Source organism: Podarcis liolepis (genome assembly GCF_965112155.1).
Source record: "Podarcis liolepis genome assembly, chromosome: 10".
NCBI classification, from domain to species: domain Eukaryota; kingdom Metazoa; phylum Chordata; class Lepidosauria; order Squamata; family Lacertidae; genus Podarcis; species Podarcis liolepis.
The window spans coordinates 31,599,010-31,618,016 of NC_139562.1; the positions used below are offsets into that span (position 1 = coordinate 31,599,010).

Below are 19,007 nucleotides of genomic sequence, written 5' to 3' on the forward strand. Positions count from 1 at the left end.
GCTGTTCCTCTGGCAGCCTCCCCCTGCCAGGAGTTGTTGAGCAATATCGCTCCGGGCTCCTCTTGTGACTTTTGCTGAAAGCCCGTTCTCTGCGCTCAGACACGCGGCCGGCCCTTCTCTTGGGAAGAAGAAACGGGATCGTCCTTCCCCAGCCCAAGGCGGGAAATGTCCAGCTGCAGCAGACTCGGAGCCCCTCCTGCCATGGATTTTCCTGAAGTGCTGAAGTCTCTTCTGGAGTACTCGGTGCCCTGGACGGGATCTCTGAAAGGTAGGGCGTGCTCCTTTTGCCCCCAAGCCAGATTGGGAGAGGGAGGGGTGGCGGCATACAATATATTGGCTTTGGCTCTTCTTTAATGCGACCTAAGCCACAAGCATCGGGAAAGTCGAGAGGAGCCACACGTGCTGAGAGCCACACTTTTCTGGTGCTGCATTAGGTGTGGGTCGGGGAGGGGCGGCCGGAGACTTCGGAAGAAGCTGTCAGATACGTGGTGGGTGTCTTGTGTGGATGGTCCGGTTTGATCTCTCAGCTCAAGCAACTACTGCTGCTGCTGGAGGCTTTCTACCTGGGCATCAAAAACTCCCAGGATTTCCATACCTTTTAATTCCGCGAGCTCAGCTCCGGCGGATCATGACCACAACAACTATATGACTTTTAGAAGACATCTGAAAGCAGCCCTGTTTAGGGAAGTTTTTAATGTTTGATGTTTTGTCGTGTTTTTAATATTCTGTTGGGAGCCGCCCAGAGTGGCTGGGGAAACCCCGCCAGATGGGCGGGGTATAAATAATAAATTGCTACTACTACTACAACAACGTCAAAGGGCTTCCAATGAGAGCAAGTCGACGATCCCACAGGTTTAAATCAGTGTCACGTCGTTTTATGGCGCTGTTTCTGAGGCATAAGTTGCTGCTTCTCCCTCCACCTCCCAAATGAAATCGAGCCATCCGGGAGTAGGATGCCTTAACAAGTGCTCCGACGGGCTTTGGGAACCGTTGGCTAATGCTTTCTCTTTCCCGTTATGTAGGCGTTTGTTTGGGGGTTGTTTTTAAGTCGCTCGCTGCATTTCTGGCTATTGGCCAGGAACTCATCTAAATGCTGTGGTGCCTATTTTAGATATGGTCCTGCTTACTATAACACAAGCTGGTGGCCGTTTCAGGGTCCCAAACATGTGCAATAAGGCAGATTTTTGTGGGGCAATGTAGTGAGTTGATGCAGTGGGGAAAGCCTGCTGAAAGAAATTGCCTGCTATGTGAACTGACTGCGGCAACAGGAGAGAGATGATGGCCAAAGTTTAGTTGGAGTGTTGTGCCGTGATGAAAAAGGGAGTAAAGGAGAATACATGTTTCTCATTTTTTAGGTCCCTCTAGCATCTTCCTTTTGTCATTGTCTTGTTCGTCCTCTACTTCTTCCTTTTAGAAACCTTTGCAACAAACCACTGGTATAAAAACGGAGCCAGATGTCTGTTCTGTGACATCCACCCCCCAGAACTATTTGATATTACTGTAAAAGATCATTGGAAACAGGAGGTCCAATTTAGCTCTGGCAAAATAATTAGAACTGCACCCAAGAGGAAAAATTATGCAGACCAGACAGTTAATCCAGAATCAAATAGTATGTAATTGTTCTGATAGGTGGTTGTTTTGACAGTTTATATACAGTACCACCTACTTATAAATGTATCCAAATGGTTTACATCAAGTTCAACAAATAACAATACAGATTAAATCAGTTAAAAACTGTTAAATCAGAAATTACTTAAAATATCTACTGGAATAAAGAAAAGGCTTCGGGTTCAACAGGGAGTGGGGGGATGCTGGATATTAGTTAGGAGAGAGTTCCACAAAATTGGGTCCACAATTCTGAATGCACAGCTCCTGATGGATATGAATTGTGCTTCCAAGACATTCTGTACCGAAGGACTGAAACTACCTAGCAGATTTTAGATAAACAACATGTGAAGAACAGAGGCGCGCAACGTGCAGTCTTCCAGATGTTGTGATACCACTCCAACTCCCATCAGCCCCAACCAGGATGGTTGATGGGCAGGGATGCTGGCAGCTGCAGCCCAGTAACATTTGGAGGTTACAGGTTGTCTGTCTCTGGTTTTGTATGAACATACAAAGGAAACCAAACAGATCTTTGAGGGTGATGATTTACTTTTCACTGGATGTGGTTTATCTTGGCTACTCAGAAGCTGAATTCTTAGATTATGCTATCTTTGAAACGTTGTCAAGGGAACCTCCCTCTCCCTTAAGCAAACAACTTTCCATTTTTACTTGCTATGTTCTTTGTAACTTAAATAAAGCAAATGCACATGAACACACACAAAAAGAGAGGTTGCTACTCATTCCTCTAAAACAGGAGTGGGTATCTTTCCTCCCGCCCAATGGCCTCCTTCACCTTGGATCACCTTTCTGGGGTTCACAAGCTAGCAGTGGGTGTGGCCATCCACACACACTCACACACATTCTTGGAACGTACAAGTTCACAGTATCCTTCTTCGGTTGATCCATGTGGTTCAGCTATGAAGGGGGCTGTCACCCACTCTCCACACATCACATGATTTAAGTTGATGAACAGGGAGGGACCACCCCAATGAGGGTGCTTAGCTCTACCTGCCTCAGTGATGCCTGTTTTATTTTATTTTATCTGCTGCTACCCAAATCAGTGTGATCTTGCAGAATTTTTGTAGAGGAGGGCTAGATCAGACCCCCAAGAAGCAGGGCTCCCAAACGTGCCTTTATTTATTTATTTATTTATTTATTTATTTATTTATATTTTTTAAATTTATAGACCACCCCTCATCATAAGATTTCAGGGCAGATCCCAGACTTACATTGTATTCTATTATGTTTTGCTGTACCTGCCTATTTTGTTGTTCACTGTCTTTTTTAAAAAATAATGTTTTTCATTTATTCTTTATGGTACAGAAGATACATTTTGAGAAAACGACTGTTACAACAGTAAACAACAAATAACTTGTCATGATAAAATTACAGGCTTTTGTCATGCTGTGTAATAAAGTTTCATTTGATTACTCTAAAAGATCACATCACATTTTCCCGTGAGTGTTGGCTGGATTTCTGCCAGTCTGAAGTATTTATGTATTCAATAAACATTTGCCATAAGTTATAAAGGAAACAGGGGTTGTGTTTGCCCTTTGCTGCTCTGACCTGACATGTTAGTTCATGTGCCAATGCTATTGACCGTACTTTGTTATACCAAGAATCAATGTTCAGCCCAGTGCCAGTTTTCCAACATCTGGCTATCTCCATACAGGCACCAGTCAATAGAAAGCAAAGAGGTCATCATTTGCTGTACACTGCATTGATATTTTGGAAGATGGAGCCAGCTATACATATTTTAGTATACAGTATAAATGAGAACTGATTTTCCAATGGCCTGAATGGCTCCATATTTCCCCCTCAGACCCAATCATCCTGTTATTTGTCTTCCTTTTAAATCAGCATTGACCTTTCCCATATCTAATATAAAATAAAATTTTCTCAGACATTTAATTGTGGGCCAGTTATGAGTCTCACTGAATTCTCTGCTTTTTTTCTTTTATTGCCTATGGCTAGTACCAAAAAGGGACTGAGTCTGAAGTTGTTAGACTTTAAGCAAACCAAGAAGGTGCAGCTGGTAGTCTAGGGTGCCGCATTTATTCTGCTTGGCAGTCAGAACAACTAATTCCAAAAGAACTGTAAGTAAAAAAGCATAGTCCAGCAAATCTGCAAAATCAGTTCCTATGCATTATGTTCCTAAATAATAGCTCACATAGATCCTAAATAATGTATGTGAAACTCCACTATGTGCCACACCATGGGCCAGCAGTATGACACAATATGGATACTAGTTCAGAATATCAACCCTATGGATGTTTCTGCTATGCCAGAAGGCGACTCTTTCATTTGGTGAACTGAAGCCTGATTTAAATAAGTTGCCAGGCAAGAACGACCCTGTGAAGCGTCTCATGCACCTGGTGTCTTTTTTAAACTAGGTTGGTCTGCCTTGAGGTACAGTGATAGCATGCCAGTGAGTGGACACCTCACTGGAGCACACTAGTATTGCATGCATAGAGGCTGGTGGTGTTAAAACAAGAGGTTGGATATGTGGAATGCCAGCTGCACAGGTAAATTCCTCTTGCTCTGGGCATAAAGGTGCTATTTTTGGCTTGTGTGCATTGTGGGCCTTCTCAGTAGTTGCACCTCCCTTATGGAATGCCTTCCCATCAGATGTCAAGGGAATAAACATCTATCTGAATTTTAGAAGACACCTGAAGGCAGCTGCTACAGAGAGGTTTTTAATGTTTCAGATTTTTTGTGTTTTAATATTTTGTTGGAAATCACTCAGAGTGGCTGGGGCAACCCAGTAGATGGGCAGCATATAAATGCAAGAACAACAACAATTATTACTGACTTCTATTGGATAAATATAATATATATATTTTTACTGTTCAGAGCTTCAAGTAAAGTTTTGGAGATAGATTAAGGTCTAGGCAAATTGCCTAGGGGACACTGCTGGAGAGAAGCTTTAGTCTCATAAGTACTGTAAAGTTTGGCTAAATTCAGTTTTATTTACATTTGGGGCAGCTTCTATATGCATTTGCATGTTCTCTGTTAATAATAATATGATTTGTTTGGACCAGGCTTGCCCAAAATAAGGTCTATGATTACAGCTCCTTCAGTGTGAACTCACTTGGAATATTTGTGCAGGTTTAATACATAGATTGGAAGCTGAACTGAGCACTGAATACTTGCTGGAGAAGCACACTTTGCTCTTGATTATAATCACACTGATACTGAGTTTAGGAAATTAAGAAAGCTAACTTTATTAAAGGGAAAACATACCTGATAGGAAATATCCTTTCTTTTATCTAACTAAGATGGAGATACAAAGAACCATGCCTGCTCTTTGTTCCCAGCAGGAGAGACATACAAAGATGTCTCTTCTCCGAAGGTGAAGAAGAAAATGAGGAAAGCAAGCCTGAGAGTATCAGTCTAACACCTGATGGAAGGTCAGAACAGTTAAAAGAACAGCTCTATGAGGTTTGGAGGTTCCTCTCTATATGTTTTCTCCTATGAAGACCCACTAGTCTTCCATACAAGCTGAGTTTCATTCTAAAACTTCCCACACGATTGAACACTTTTTGTCTGTCAGCCCATTCCCATTCTCTTTGTGTGATCTCCACAGCCCCCTCAATAATGGGGTTGGGAGAATGTTGCTTGTCCTTTTCCTGGATTCAGAGGAACATCCTGTGCAAGTGGTACTTGTTTTTCTTCCCAAGCTGTTGCAGTTAGCCTGCCATTCAAGGATCACTAGAAAACACGAAGACCAACAAAATACACATTAGAAGCAGGAAACTGGCTAGAAAAGAATAATGGGGAGCAAGGTGTGCTAAGGGAGGAAAATGAATGAATTATTTGCATCTATTTTCATGGTGGAAGATGTAGGGCAGATCTGATCACCTGAACCAACTATAGCAGGATGAGAGTCTGAGGAACTGAAGCAAATAGTCTAACAAGAAATGAAGTTCTATGCCATATGGACAATTTAAAATTCACAAATTGCCGGGTGCAGATGGTATCCACCTGAGAGTTCTTTAAAAACTCAAATATGAATTGCTGATCTTCTAACAAAAACATATACTTTGCTCCTAACATCAGCCTCCATACCTGAGGACTGAAAAGTGGGCAATATGACACAATTTTTAAAAATGGGAACCAAGGGGATTCTGGTAATCACAAGATAGCTAGCTTAACATCTGTTTGGAGAAAGCTTTATTAAAGCTAAAATTAAAGCTAAAATATGGAAGAACAGTTCTTGCTGAAGCAGAGGTGGCATGGCTTCTGCAAGGGTAAGAAGTCCTGTCTCATTAAGGAGTATGACGAAACATATAGAGATGATCCAATCAGCATTATATACTTAGACCAGTGGTTCTCAAAGGCTGTGATGCGCCACACTGGTGTGGCAGGAGAGGATGGCAATATGGCAGGAAGATTCAAGGATAATCAGTATTTTATTTAGGAAATGATTCGTGTTCTTAGCTGCATTGTTTTATACTTTCTGGATGTCCCATGATCATATTATAAACTAGTTGTGTTCTATGTCATAAATCAAGCACTGCTATGAGGTGTCTCTCCCCATGTATTTCTTACACACACAAAAATCGGTGGTGAGAACAAATTTTTATTCTGAAAGTATGGCCCAGAGAAAAAAGTTTCAGAACCCCTGTGCTATGGAATTCATTCCCACGAGATGTGATGACTTGAGTGACTTTAAAGGAGAATAATGGCTAGTGGCCTGGATGTCTATGTTCTTCTACCTTTGCTGAGGTGGCCGATCTAGCACCACCTTTCTCACTTCTGAAGATAAGGGAGCTCAGAAGAGCATCTGAGGAAGACCTTAATATCTGGGCAGGTTCATGCAGCCCTTCTGGTATCCCAGTGCTAAGCTGTTTAAGGGCTATAAACATAAAAGCCATGTGCTTGGCAATTGTTAACTAGTTCAGTTGTTTTGAGACTGCTGGGATGTGATCCATTCAACCAGCCAATTACGAATCTTGATGTAGTATTTTGTACTAACTTAAGTTTCTAAGTATTCGGCAAAGGCAGAACCACATATGGTGCATTACAGTAGTCAAACCTGGATGTTTCCATAACATAACTATGGCTAGAAGTCATTTGGGTCTCTAAATATAAGACCAAATCTATCGGCACTGCAGATTTTAGTCTGAGTACAACCCTGCCAAGAAAAGGCTAAAGAACACCATACAAGCTAGATGAACTGCCTACCAACAGAAACTGCACCTGAGTTTCAGTTTATTGGCCTTTATCCAGTCCATGGCTATCTCCAAATACCAGCTTACCGCTTTTGCAGCCTCACCTGATCTCTGATGAAAACGATAAACTGATCTGGGTGTCGTCTGCAGAGTGATGACGCACCTTGTCGCAAATCTCCAGATGACATGTGCCCTGGTTATGATGTTGTCCTTGTGCACTAGAATATGCTAGGTGCTGATGTTGTGTAGAAATCTTATTACCACTAATCCTATTAGTCTGAACTCCAGATTTCATGTTGAGGGATAATTCCTCTCCCAACCGTTTTGTAAACAGTTGAAAACAGCAAGCCTTCAGTGGGATTTCAATGTCACCAGTCCCAGCAAGGATGATGTCCAGCTGGACCTTCCAAATAGAATGCAGAAGTGGCTGATGGTGGAACAGATCACTGGAGGAAACTGATGCAGGAGAAAATCATGGTCTAACTTTAGGGACCATGGTTTCTTTCATAGCAATGTACCTTAGGACATGGATTCTCAAGCTTTCTACTCCCAGGCCTTACTTGAGTTGGCTGAAAATCACTGAGGCCCACAAACTACAACATGGTGATGCAGGAGCCAAGCAAAATCCAAAATAGTGGCAGGTGTAGGTAAAGTTTGGCATAATCAACTGGCAATTACTATTACTTTCTACTGATATCTAATCCATTTTTTTGAAATTACTAAATTCTTTGCCTTAGCTTTTTCCTTGTGGCAAGGAGTTCCACAATTCAGCTTTCCTCAAGCTAAGTAAGGACAGTTGCCATGGATATATTGTGACTCAGCCACTCCATATTAGGAAGAATTTGCTGATCCAGTGGCTTTAAGTGAAAAGGGTTTTTCCACACTCAACTTGTACCTTATCCCACCAGACTTCAAAATGTTCAGTGTCCTTCGCCCCTTCTCACTGATCCTTTTGCATTCACCTCTTCCTCCTCTAACAGCTCCCCTCTCTTACCACCTTCCATTCTAATCCCAGGCCGGTGAGGAGGCACTGGACAGGCTGTGGCACTAAGGGCCACCTGAAAGTGGCCCTTGACTCATTGCTGGGTCCCAGCCTAGTGTGAGAAACACACCACTCAAGGAAATTCGCCTGTCTCAAGCTGCCTCAAACTACCCTAGAAGCTTTACTAGCCATAAATATAATAAAACAGTTTCTATGTTTGACTGTAATTAGGTAGACTGAGAGCAAGGCAATATTGTGACTCCTGTTGCTGACCAATATAAGCCATACTGTACATGAACCAAACAGTACCCATTTGTAAAAGTAGCAAAATAACATATTTTTCTGTTTATAAGATGCCCCCATGTATAAGACGCCTCCTATTTTGGGGGACTCCGATTTAAGAAAATGGGGGGAGATGTATCCGTGTACAAGATGCCCCCCCAATTTTTGACAATACTTTTTAGGGGGGGACCTAGTCTTATACACAGAAAAATACGGTACATGTCCTTTTTTATGAATTCATTATTATTTACATTTATGGTGGCGTCGGGGTGGTTACATGCAATCCTGCTTTTAGTATTGCCCTGCAAAAGCATCTGGTTGGACATAATGCAATATAGTGGGCAAAAATACATAAACATTACATATATTAGAAAACAAACTCACTTAAAAATGCTGGTCAATTTTCATGAGGACTTTTTTGTATGTGAATGTAGTGAACCAAAGTTAATACTCAAAAAATGAGAAACAGGTTACATGCATGTAAAAAGTAGAAATTTAAAACATATTTTTAGAAGGATTTTCAGTTAATCTCCAGTTTGCTTCTGCCCACTGGAAGAAGAGAGGCCTGCAACTATGAAAATAAAGGTCTACTCTTGACTTTATATACCTCTGCTTGCTTGCTTCTATCGCAAGCAGCAGGTGGTTTTAGACTGTACTCTGCTCTATTGTTTCTGAAAAGTCGCCAGGAAGCGAGTAGGGACACTTATGGCTGCAATTCTATACTCACTTTGGAGTAAATTCCACTGACCTCAGTCAGACTTACTTCTGAATAGGCATAGTCTTTCACTGTAAATTATTTTTAAAACATTTTTTCTGCCAAACAGCACTTGAACTGATTTACAGAAAGCAAATAATACAAACTAACAATAAATATACCGTAATACATACACATAAAGCAAATGCATATATAAAACACTAGGTACACACTAATAGCCACATAGTAGTTCTGAACCCAAAAGCTTGATGAAGAGAGGTTTGCTGTAAAACCTCAGGTGATTTGGCCTGTCACATCTTTTTGGCAGGAAAGTGCCATAACACTTAATGCCACTAGTGGGACCTAAATTCAAGACCTTAATTCCCAAAGGGATGGACACAAAGGAAGGCATTCCCAGCTCTAGAAATTTAGGTTCGCAGACTTTTAGGCATGGTCTGAGATGAATTTTACAAGCACATTTGATTCTAGTGTGTCTTCCAAGATTCTAGTACGGTTCAGAACTTCTAGATTATATTAATTTGTTTATTCCAACAATGGGTGAATTAAATCTTTCATTCACGATTCATTCTTATGTGAACTGAATTGTAATTATAAGAATTGTTTATTGTTTCCAACTGTCAATATGTACCTATTATTGCTTACTTTGGCTCTAGTGAACTCCTACCCAGTGGAGGCTGGGGTCCACCGGGATTTGCAGGGCGAAAGGCAAGGAGGCCAACAGTATATAGAGCCAGAAACTTTGGCAGGCAGAAGCAGAGCCAGTAATAGGTGAAGGCAACTAATACTGGTTTCTGTCTGCAACCTCCTCCCTGTTAAATTCTACACAGGCAACGGGACTAAGGAGCAGAAGTCTGACAAGCACTGCCACCCCCTGGTCTGGTTGTAAATGGACTAGCCTCCAATGTTCCCACCACTGGTGTTTAAAGCCAGGTGCATATAAAAGGTAAAGGTAAAGGACCCCTGAACATTAAGTCCAGTCGCGAACGACTCTGGGGTTACGGTGTTCATCTCGCTTTACAGGCAGAGGGAACTGGCATTTGTCCACAGACAGTTTTTCCAGGTCATGTGGCCAGCATGACTAAGCCGCTTCTGGTGAAACAAGAGCAGCGCATGGAAATGCCATTTACCTTCCCGCCAGAGCGGTACCTATTTATCTACTTGCACTTTTATGTGCTTTCGAACTGCTAGGTTGGCAGGAGCTAGGACTGAGCAACGGGACCTCACCCCGTCGCGGGGATTCAAACCGCCCACCTTCCGTTTGGCAAGCCCTAGGCTCAGTGGTTTAGACCAGTGCCACCCGTGCATATGGCATTACCTAAATCCAGTCTGTTGAGAAATACTCCTGTTTGATACGCTTTCCTTCCTTGAACAGGAGTTCAGAGAATTCCAGGGACAAAGAAAATTACGTAATGTGCATTGGGTGTAGACACTCTGGCCCCGTCTCTAATGTGTGCAGCGAACCCCACTTGAAACACAGTGGGGAGAGAAACGACCCTTTTGCCTTTTTAAGCCATGGGGGGCATACCTACCCTATTTTAAAAGGTTTTATTTAAATGGATTTCTGTATCGCTGTACTTTTACAAAATATTTCAAGCTCTTTTGCAGGTAACTGCCTCAAAAAGTGGGGAATAAATTATTTAAATATGACAGAAACTTCCCATTGACAACCTTCCTTGGATGGCTATCTGCCATGGATGCTTTAGCTGAGATGCTTGCATTGCACGGGGTTGGACTAGATGACCCTCGGGGTCCCTTCCAACTTTACGATTCTCTGACGATGGGTGGATGCTATTTTTAAACGTGGTTCAGAGGCGTATGGGTGTGTATGGTAGGTGAAATAACAAGCTGTGCGTGTTCGTGCTTTCCTGCAGAGGGTGTGAGGGGCTCCCTTTTGGAAGCCTCGTTGCTGCTGCTGTTCCTCCTGTGAATGCGCTTGCTGGCCTCCAATTCCGCGAGCTTTCTGACCTCTAAAGACGCCAAGCTCCTCTATCCGGGGCTGCCCCGCTGGGCCCCCTCCGCCGTCCTGGCACCTCTTTGGTCCCCTCATCTTCCACTCCCCCTCCTTCCCACGCAGGTGAAAAGGGCTCCGCCGCTTCCCTCTGCTGGTTACCCTGGCACGCACCCTTCGCTGCAAGGCTCACTTAAGGTCAGAGCCGCGGGTGCGCGTCGCGCGCAAAGCAATAGGGCGTCTCGGCGGCATACCCGCCAGTGCGTAGGGCGGGGCCCCCATGCTAATGAGAAACTCACCCTTCAGCTGCACGTGCCTGGCGGCCAGCCCCGCCTTCCCGGAGACCCTAGCCAATCGCAGGGCGCAGAACGTGAGGGTGGCGACGCTGGGCTCATGAATAGTTAAAGCGCCTCGGGGCCCCCCGGAGAAGCCGCCGTCCGGAGCGGCGCACGCGCAGGCGTCGGCGTCGAGTGGTGGCGGGTCGGCCCCTCCCTCTCGCTTCGCGGGTGCCCCCCTCAGCTGGCCTCGTTCGCCGCCGCTCGCCCCTCTCAGGGCCTTCACGAGGAGAGTGGGGGTGTCTCGGAAGCCGCCGCCGCTCGCCGCCCGCTTGGTTATAGTATGTCCAGCCGTGCCGCGCACCAGGAAGCGGCGGCGGGGACCGCGGGAGCCGCGCAGCAGGAGCGGGGCCTGGCGGGCGCCTTCCCCTTGGTGCTGAAGAAGCTGATGGAAAACCCGCCGCGGGACACGCGCCTCGGTGAGGGCGGCGGCGGGAGCGCGGGGGGGCTCCGGGGAGGGCGGCCGCAGCGGAGCGAGCCGGAGGGTTGGAGGGGAACGGCGCGCGCAGAGTCGCATCCATTTTGCGGCGCTCTGGCGCCCCGGTTTGTCCTTCGCCTGCCATGATCCGGGCGGCTTGTTTACGCGCCTGAGATGAGCAGCACCAGCCCCTCCTGCACGCTTACGAGGGAGCAAGCCTCGCCGTGCAAACGTGCCTCGGGTGGCACCGCAAGGGGTCGTGGCGGAGGAGGCAAAACAACGGCTCCTTCCGCAGCGTTGAGGGGCCGATTTGATCTCCCGTTTCCCCATAACCACAGCGGCAGCGTGGCTGCCAAAACTACACACGGAAAGGCCAGGCGCTCTCTTCGCTGCGCCGCCCTTCCCGATCCAGAGAAACGATCTGGAGACAACAGATGGGGATTTCATCAGGGCTTCAAGCGAATACTCTTTGCAAATATTCAAGGTTGAGTTGCGTGGGGGGAAGTGAGGGGGAGGCATTTGCCCTGGTTGTTTTGATGCTTCGTGGTATTCCAGAGATGGAGGTGCTCCTGATTAACGTAAGCATGCATACGTGTTCTGGAGCCGCCCTTCCCAAGTGACACACCTGCATGCACATTTCTCCATCGACATTCCAAGATGGATGTGAATGTAAATCTCGTTTTGTAGATGTGGCAAGGATGGCTGACTTGCATTTGTCTCTTGCAATTCACCTGGTTCCACAACACCTGTCTGAATCTGGATGGATGGTAGATTTTTACTCATGGTAGATAAGAAGAAAATCTATAATGGACAGTTTGCTAACCTCAGTAGTAAATGTTAGCCTTCCTCCAGTTTTGGATGTTCACTGGAGCCTTGTTTGTATTTTCTCAAAGCTCCCTGGTTTCTAGTCTAGGTGATAAAATTCCTTCCCTGTGCGGAAGGTCTGGAGTGCTGTAGATCTGACACTCAAAATAATGGACTCCCAAAAGTATGTGATCTTGTGTATTGGGTGAAGCATGCAGTGTGGCTTGGTTTAAAATTTTATGGGAAGGTAGTTCTTTTATTACTTGAAATACTTAATGCAAAGTAGATGCTCCAGCATTGTGCCTGCTGCAGCCCTTTCCTAATTCTTGCCATTTGTTTTCTATTACTGTAATAAAACTTTTTACATCTACATATGTTTTCAGAAGTCAACTGATTTTTTCCTAAGTTTTTTCTTTTCTTTTTTAATCATTTCAGTTAAAGCAAAGGAGAAAAGCATAAAAACAAGTATCATGCATACATACTGTTACAGACTAAATATGGTAGCATAAGTGGCTGACAACATTTGAGCAGAATTATTAAAATTCTACTTAATGCAAACCCTCTTCTCCCCTTTCACCACCACTTCAGCCAGCCAAACAAGCTTTTTTTAATAGGTTGTCCAGAGAGGGGCATTATTTTGCAAATGGGTTGTTTCAGACCTAATGTTTGTGTGTGCACAGTTGCTATATAAGAGTCCACACACTGGGTTTTTTCAGTCATCATATTAATTATTGTTGCACGTCTTGATGTCCACACCAGTGGGAAAAGTTTGGCAAAAAATATCCTGGGTTAGTTTGAGAACGACTGTATTATATATCCTAGAGCTGTCTTCCAGGTTTTCACAATTTCCCGTATGGCCACCACTAATAAAAAAATGATAAGATCCATGTACAGAGCCTCTCTCCATGTCACTAAACATTGACAAATGTTTCTCCCCCTTTCATTGTTTTTGGACTGCAATTCTATATATTGAAAGTAGGTCCCATTTAACACATTGAGGCTTATTTCTGAGTAAACATGCAAACAATTGCACTGTCAAAGAAACACGTTAAAATGCTTTGCCATATGTTGATCACATATAAACTTCTAAAATGTAACATGGCAGTAGTAGCTGGGAAGTTAGAATGTTTATCTTCATGTGATTTACTAACACTATGTGGACATGTCTTCCCTTTTAGGACAGGTACACTTTTACAGCTTATCTGCCACATCCTCACTGGTGACTGGATGTAAACATATAAAAGGGAAATGTATGTCTCCAAACATGCAGTGGATATGAGTCAGCCAGTTGTGGCTTCTTAGTGCATGTTTACCATAGCATCAAAGACAGGCAAAGTAAACACTCACTTTGGTGAAACTATAGTACACTACTTAGAATCCAGGGTTTTAACGGACTTGCTGTGAGTTGAGGGGCTAGAGTTTGGCTGTGAACATAGATGTTTATAGTTATGTGCTGAGTGTGCACACCAACGTTCATTCTAATAGCTTAGTCTCAAAGTCCAGTGTTGCATTTTGTGCATAATTGCTACCCCCATTTGAAAAGGGATGTTTCTAATCTTAAATGGTTCTGTTCTGGCACCTAGCATGTGCCTTCTGATAAGTGTATTGGACCATGATATTGTTGAGTAATTGAGTGGTGTATATGTTTGTACCATGATTATAATTCTCCATAAGATTAAAACCATCGCTTCATTTTACATTTAGATAAAGAGAAGAAGGAAAAACTTGAGGAAGATGAAGCGGCAGCTGCTAGTACAATGGCAGTCTCTGCCTCCCTCATGCCTCCCATCTGGGACAAAACAATTCCTTATGATGGGGAGTCTTTCCACCTGGAGTACATGGATCTGGATGAGTTCCTGTTGGAGAATGGAATCCCTTCCAGTCCTACTCACCTGGATCTGAACCAGAACCCACTGCTGCCTGTGGCTGAGCTGGAAGGAAAAGAACCTGCCAGTGTTTCTGCTGCTACCACCCCACTCTCATCATCTTCCACAGTGGTTTTCCAGCCATCAGAAACTACCACAAGTGCAGGTATGTGTAATGATGCCAATCTGAATATTTCCTAATCTCAAAATCAATATAATATATTTGCCTGTTGTGCTTTAATGCTTTTTCATTTAAAGTGGAGATGGATGGTTAAAACAGCTGTAGCAAGTCAGCTTAAACTTGTCTGTGTAACTTGCATTGCTTCTGCAGTATAGCTCATTATCACTGCTAGTGCATTGCTTTTACACTACATCAACTACAGAGGCCCTGCCCAAGTGACTTTTTGCCCCCCCCCCCCATGAATGAAAGTAACGTTAGAACTAGACCTCCACTGCATTAATTGTGTTTCTGGAACCTTTGCACAGAGACATACCCTAACGTTGGGATAGTAGTGTAAGTCTGTTCTAAGCTTCAAGAGGGCTGTACTTTCAGATAGAGCATGCTCTTTTACAAAGCCTATGTGTGTTTGTGTTTCTTAACACAACAGGTAGCTTAATAAATGGTTGCTGGGAGATGTATGTGAAATATGGAACTATTATCTGAAAATCTGCAGAGTCCCAGTCGTGATTGCTACACCCAAACATCTTCTGACCAGTAGACCTATCTTTTCACAAGTCCGAGTTCTCCTCTTCGTAGATTACCAGCCAGACAGCGAAGAATAGCAAAATGTTATCCTTCACATGACGAAATAGAGCACATTAATACCCTGCATGTCTGGCTATCTGCTTTGGCAGACGTGATGTTGAGGGGAATTGTTTTTCTTGAAAGCATGAATTTGTTAGCTGTTTTCATATGCAATTAATCTTATTTGACAGATGAACAAGAGATATATATATATATATATATATATGCTTTCGTAGATTTTCACGGGTACAGGAATGCAGGTTTTGGTGTCTTCGGGTGTCTTCCCGTGTAAGAGTTGGGGTGTCTAGGCGACGTTTCGACGAGGTCACACTCGTCATCATATATATATGCTTTCGTAGATTTTCACGGGTACAGGAATGCAGGTTTTGGTGTCTTCGGGTGTCTTCCCGTGCCTAGACACCCCAACTCTTACACGGGAAGACACCCGAAGACACCAAAACCTGCATATATATATATATATATAGTCATCTGTCAAATAACAGGATTGTCTTTACACTCTTCTTGTAGGTATTACTGCATACAAGCTGGTACACAGTTTGTGGTAGTTAACACAAGAAGACTGCAGATGCTGGCTTCTGGGAATGATCCCATCTATCCCGGATTCAGAACAAATTCTTAATGGATTGTTAATAGGATGTTAGTTGGGATTAATAGCCTCCTCCGCACTCACTCACAGGCACACTCATACCTGTCTTTTGCTGGGGCAGTCCTGTGGCTTGACATTAAAAGAAGGAATGTACTTTTTTGTTTTGCTGCCACCTTTCAATTTGCTGCTGTCCAGGTTTCCTTGCATATCTTAGGTGTATTTCCGAAATACCATGGATTGATGTGGTTATTTTTTTGGTGAGTTAAATTAGCTAGGTGACCTGTTAACTGACCTTAAATTGATTGTATCCCAGCTCCTGCTGCAAGTATCAGGGTGTTTTGGTGGGATGAAATGGGTGCACTAACTCCTGTCACAACAGCACAGCCTTAAGGCTGCTTTATAGTGATTTTATCCCTGTGGTCTTTTAATTACCCTCCTGTAACTAAGGTCAAAGGTATGTAACTAAAATCACACATTCTTCCCTTGCCTTCTTCATTCCTCTCCCATGGGTGTCGCCTTTGTGTCTAGAGTTAGACCAGAAGTCCCTTGGGGTGAGGACATGTCATATCCTCCTTTGTAAAGTGCCATGTACATGGGGGTGTTAAATAAAGGGGGGCTGCTTTTAACCCTTTGGTTTCCTTGCTGATATTTTCCTCACACTGACTTCCGATTTCATTTTTTTTCTTTGCCAGAATCCTCACCAGATAACGAGAGACTGACTCCCAGCCCTGTTGATCCAGAGTGTGTTGAGGTTGATGTGAATTTCAACCCTGACCCTGCTGATTTAGTGCTCTCCAGTGTTCCAGGAGGTGAGCTCTTCAACCCTAGAAAGCATAAGTTTGCTGAAGAGGACCTGAAACCACAACCCATGATTAAAAAAGCCAAGAAAGTCTTTGTCCCGGAAGACCAAAAGGTAACACCTGGTTTTTATCACAGTGTTAGAATGTGAGTTAGAGAGCAGTGTTCATGTGTTATTTTTTAGAATGAGTTATTGCATAGATGGGAGGTAATAATGAAAAGGGTTTTGGAAGCTGGTTTGTTCACTACTTTGCTGTTCTGGTTCATAGTACTGGTATTTCCTACAGCTTCCCCCCCTCTTTTTTGGTAAATCAGCTGACCCCTTTTGACCCATTGTATTGTTTGTTTGGTACAGAGGTATGAACAATATGAAAATGCCTTCATCCTTCTCTAGCAACTACCGTGTGTGTGTGTGTGTGTGTGTGTGCGTGTGCATGTGCATGTGTATGTATGTGTGTGTGTGAATATACACATATACATGCTATATGTGTATATATATATTTATATACGTATTTTTAAAGGTCACCAGCATTTGGTCAAGCATATTTCTATATTTCAACAGAAGTATAGTGTCTTGATCAAAGGAAGTAATAGAATTATTCAATTTTGCCTTGGTCAGACCACATCTTGAGTACTGTGTCCAGTTCTGGGTGCTACAATTTAAGAAGGATACAGTATTGACAAGCTGGAACTTAAGCAAAGGAGGGCAATTAAGATTATCGGGGGTATGGAAACCAAGTCTTATGAGGAAGGGTTGAGGGAACTGGATATGTTTAGCCTGGATAAGAGGAAATGTGAGAGGAGATATGACAGCTATCTTCAAATATCTTAAGCGCTGTCATAGGAAGAAGGAGCAAGCTTGTTTTCTCCTGTACTGGAGGGTAGAACCCAAACCAATGGATTCAAGTTACAAGAAAGGAGATTCCAACTAAACAGTAGGAAGAACTTTCTGACAGTAAGAGCTGTTTGACAGTGGAACAGACTCCCTCAGAAGGTGGTGGACTCTTCTTCCTTGGAGGTTTTTAAGCAGAGGTTGGGTGGTCATACGTCACGGATACTTTAGTTGAGATTTTTGCATTGCAGGGGGTTGGACTAGATGACCCTCGGGGTCCCTTCCAACTCTACAGTTCTATGACTCTATGATCGAATAAAGCAAAATTACAGTATGTCCTACTAAATCCTGTAATATAAGTAAACCCAGCTGTGAAGTGGATGGTAACCACTGTAGCTGTTTTAAGATGTGTTCTGTCTGTTGATCAGGACTGATCAATCTAGCAGATTCTTTCCTGTGCCAGATTTCTGAGTAGTCCCTACATATGAGACACAGAAATTATTCTGGAAGTTACTAGGGCATAGATAACTCTTGCTAAGCTGGGTTGCATAGCTGGTCATAAGAAGAGGCCAAATGGTAGGTACTTTTTGGCTTTTTGATATCTGAAGTATTTAACTATTGAACTGATTATTTTCTCTCTAGGATGAAAAATATTGGACTAGGCGGAAGAAGAATAATGTGGCAGCCAAACGATCTCGTGATGCTCGTCGCCTGAAAGAGAACCAGATCACAGTCCGAGCTGCCTTTCTGGAGAAGGAGAATACAGCTCTGAGGACCGAGGTGGCAGAGCTGCGGAAGGAAATGGGAAAATGCAAGAACATTGTCTCTAAATATGAGAGCAGATATGGACCCTTGTAAGCAAACCCTTTTCCCTTACTTTGTTCCTTGGCTTGCTCTGTTTCAATAGAGACTAATGTTTGTAGCTCAGTTGTTCTGTAACCCTGAACAGGATCCACTTCTTCTGACACAACTTGGTCAGGCGCTTTCTGATCCTTGTGTTGCAATATGCCAATTTTTAATATTTTAAAAAACAAATTTAACACATTTTAAAGAATTTGGTGTTTCTAATCAAATAACACTAATTTGATGACTTGAGGAATAAATCTGTCTATGTTGCTAGACTGGCAGGTGTTTTACTGCTGTCATGTCTGGAATGGAAGGCAAATGGTTCGAAAGTATTTTCCTTTAAAACAAATTATATAATGTGGAAGGAATCATGCTGAAATAATTTTGTAATTGCTCCCTTTTCCAAGTTATACATATAAAATAATATGATGTGCAGGACTGATAGTTTTCTCTTACTTTGAGAACAAGTATGAATCTTCTTTTCAGTTCTGGGCCTTTTGATTCTTTTGGGCAGAAATGAGGCTTTGGCTTCAATCCTAACCGTGACTACTCAGAAGTAAGTCCTCTTGAATGCAATTGGACTTACAAATAAGGGGGGTTTAGATTGCAACCTTATCAGATGTGTATCTGTCCAAACAACACTGCTGTGGGTGTATTACTTCTGAAAAAAATTATAAATTCCTTTGCATATTGTAAAATGGAAGCATTTCCTCTTAATTGATTTGGATTTTTTTACTTTCATTTAAGCAATTTATCTCCAAATCACTTGCATTAGTTTTTTTAACTAATATGAGTGGCTGAAAATGAAAATAACCATATTCACTTAAATTACAGGTTCAGTTCATTATAGTAAATTCCTGCACTTAATTCTTCAAAGGAGTATATTCTTATTTTTACTAAAAAGCAATGAGCCACAATATTTGTGACCTAGAGTTGTAGGGTAATATTGGTCCTGGGAGAGCTTGCTTTAGACCCATTAATTTGATGCTTTGCTACAGTGTTGGTTCTGACCTGACCAATGTAAGAGGTGGGTGGGGCACATTACCTTGCT

General features: G+C 43.1%; 1 protein-coding gene and 1 long non-coding RNA gene across 5 annotated transcripts in view; one reads left to right on the forward strand and one right to left on the reverse strand.

The window, feature by feature from the left end:
- The window catches only part of TEF (TEF transcription factor, PAR bZIP family member), a 27,401-nt gene continuing 8,394 nt past the window's right edge, over window positions 1-19,007 (forward strand). For 2 of the 4 annotated variants that reach the window (XM_083462612.1, XM_083462613.1), the window contains exons 1-4: window positions 1-268; window positions 13,968-14,294; window positions 16,173-16,393; window positions 17,753-17,964. In XM_083462612.1, the coding sequence (XP_083318738.1) occupies window positions 166-268; window positions 13,968-14,294; window positions 16,173-16,393; window positions 17,753-17,964 (863 nt within the window). In that variant the 5' untranslated portion in view covers window positions 1-165. Of the gene's footprint in view, window positions 269-11,124; window positions 11,461-13,967; window positions 14,295-16,172; window positions 16,394-17,752; window positions 17,965-19,007 lie in introns of those variants that run through there. The other 2 variants (XM_083462611.1, XM_083462610.1) reach the window with 2 other exon arrangements.
- On the reverse strand, window positions 4,755-8,192 carry LOC310687507. Its single transcript, XR_014516449.1, has 2 exons — window positions 6,884-8,192; window positions 4,755-5,316 (listed from the first exon to the last, which is right to left on the reverse strand). It is a non-coding gene; the product is annotated as an uncharacterized lncRNA (long non-coding RNA).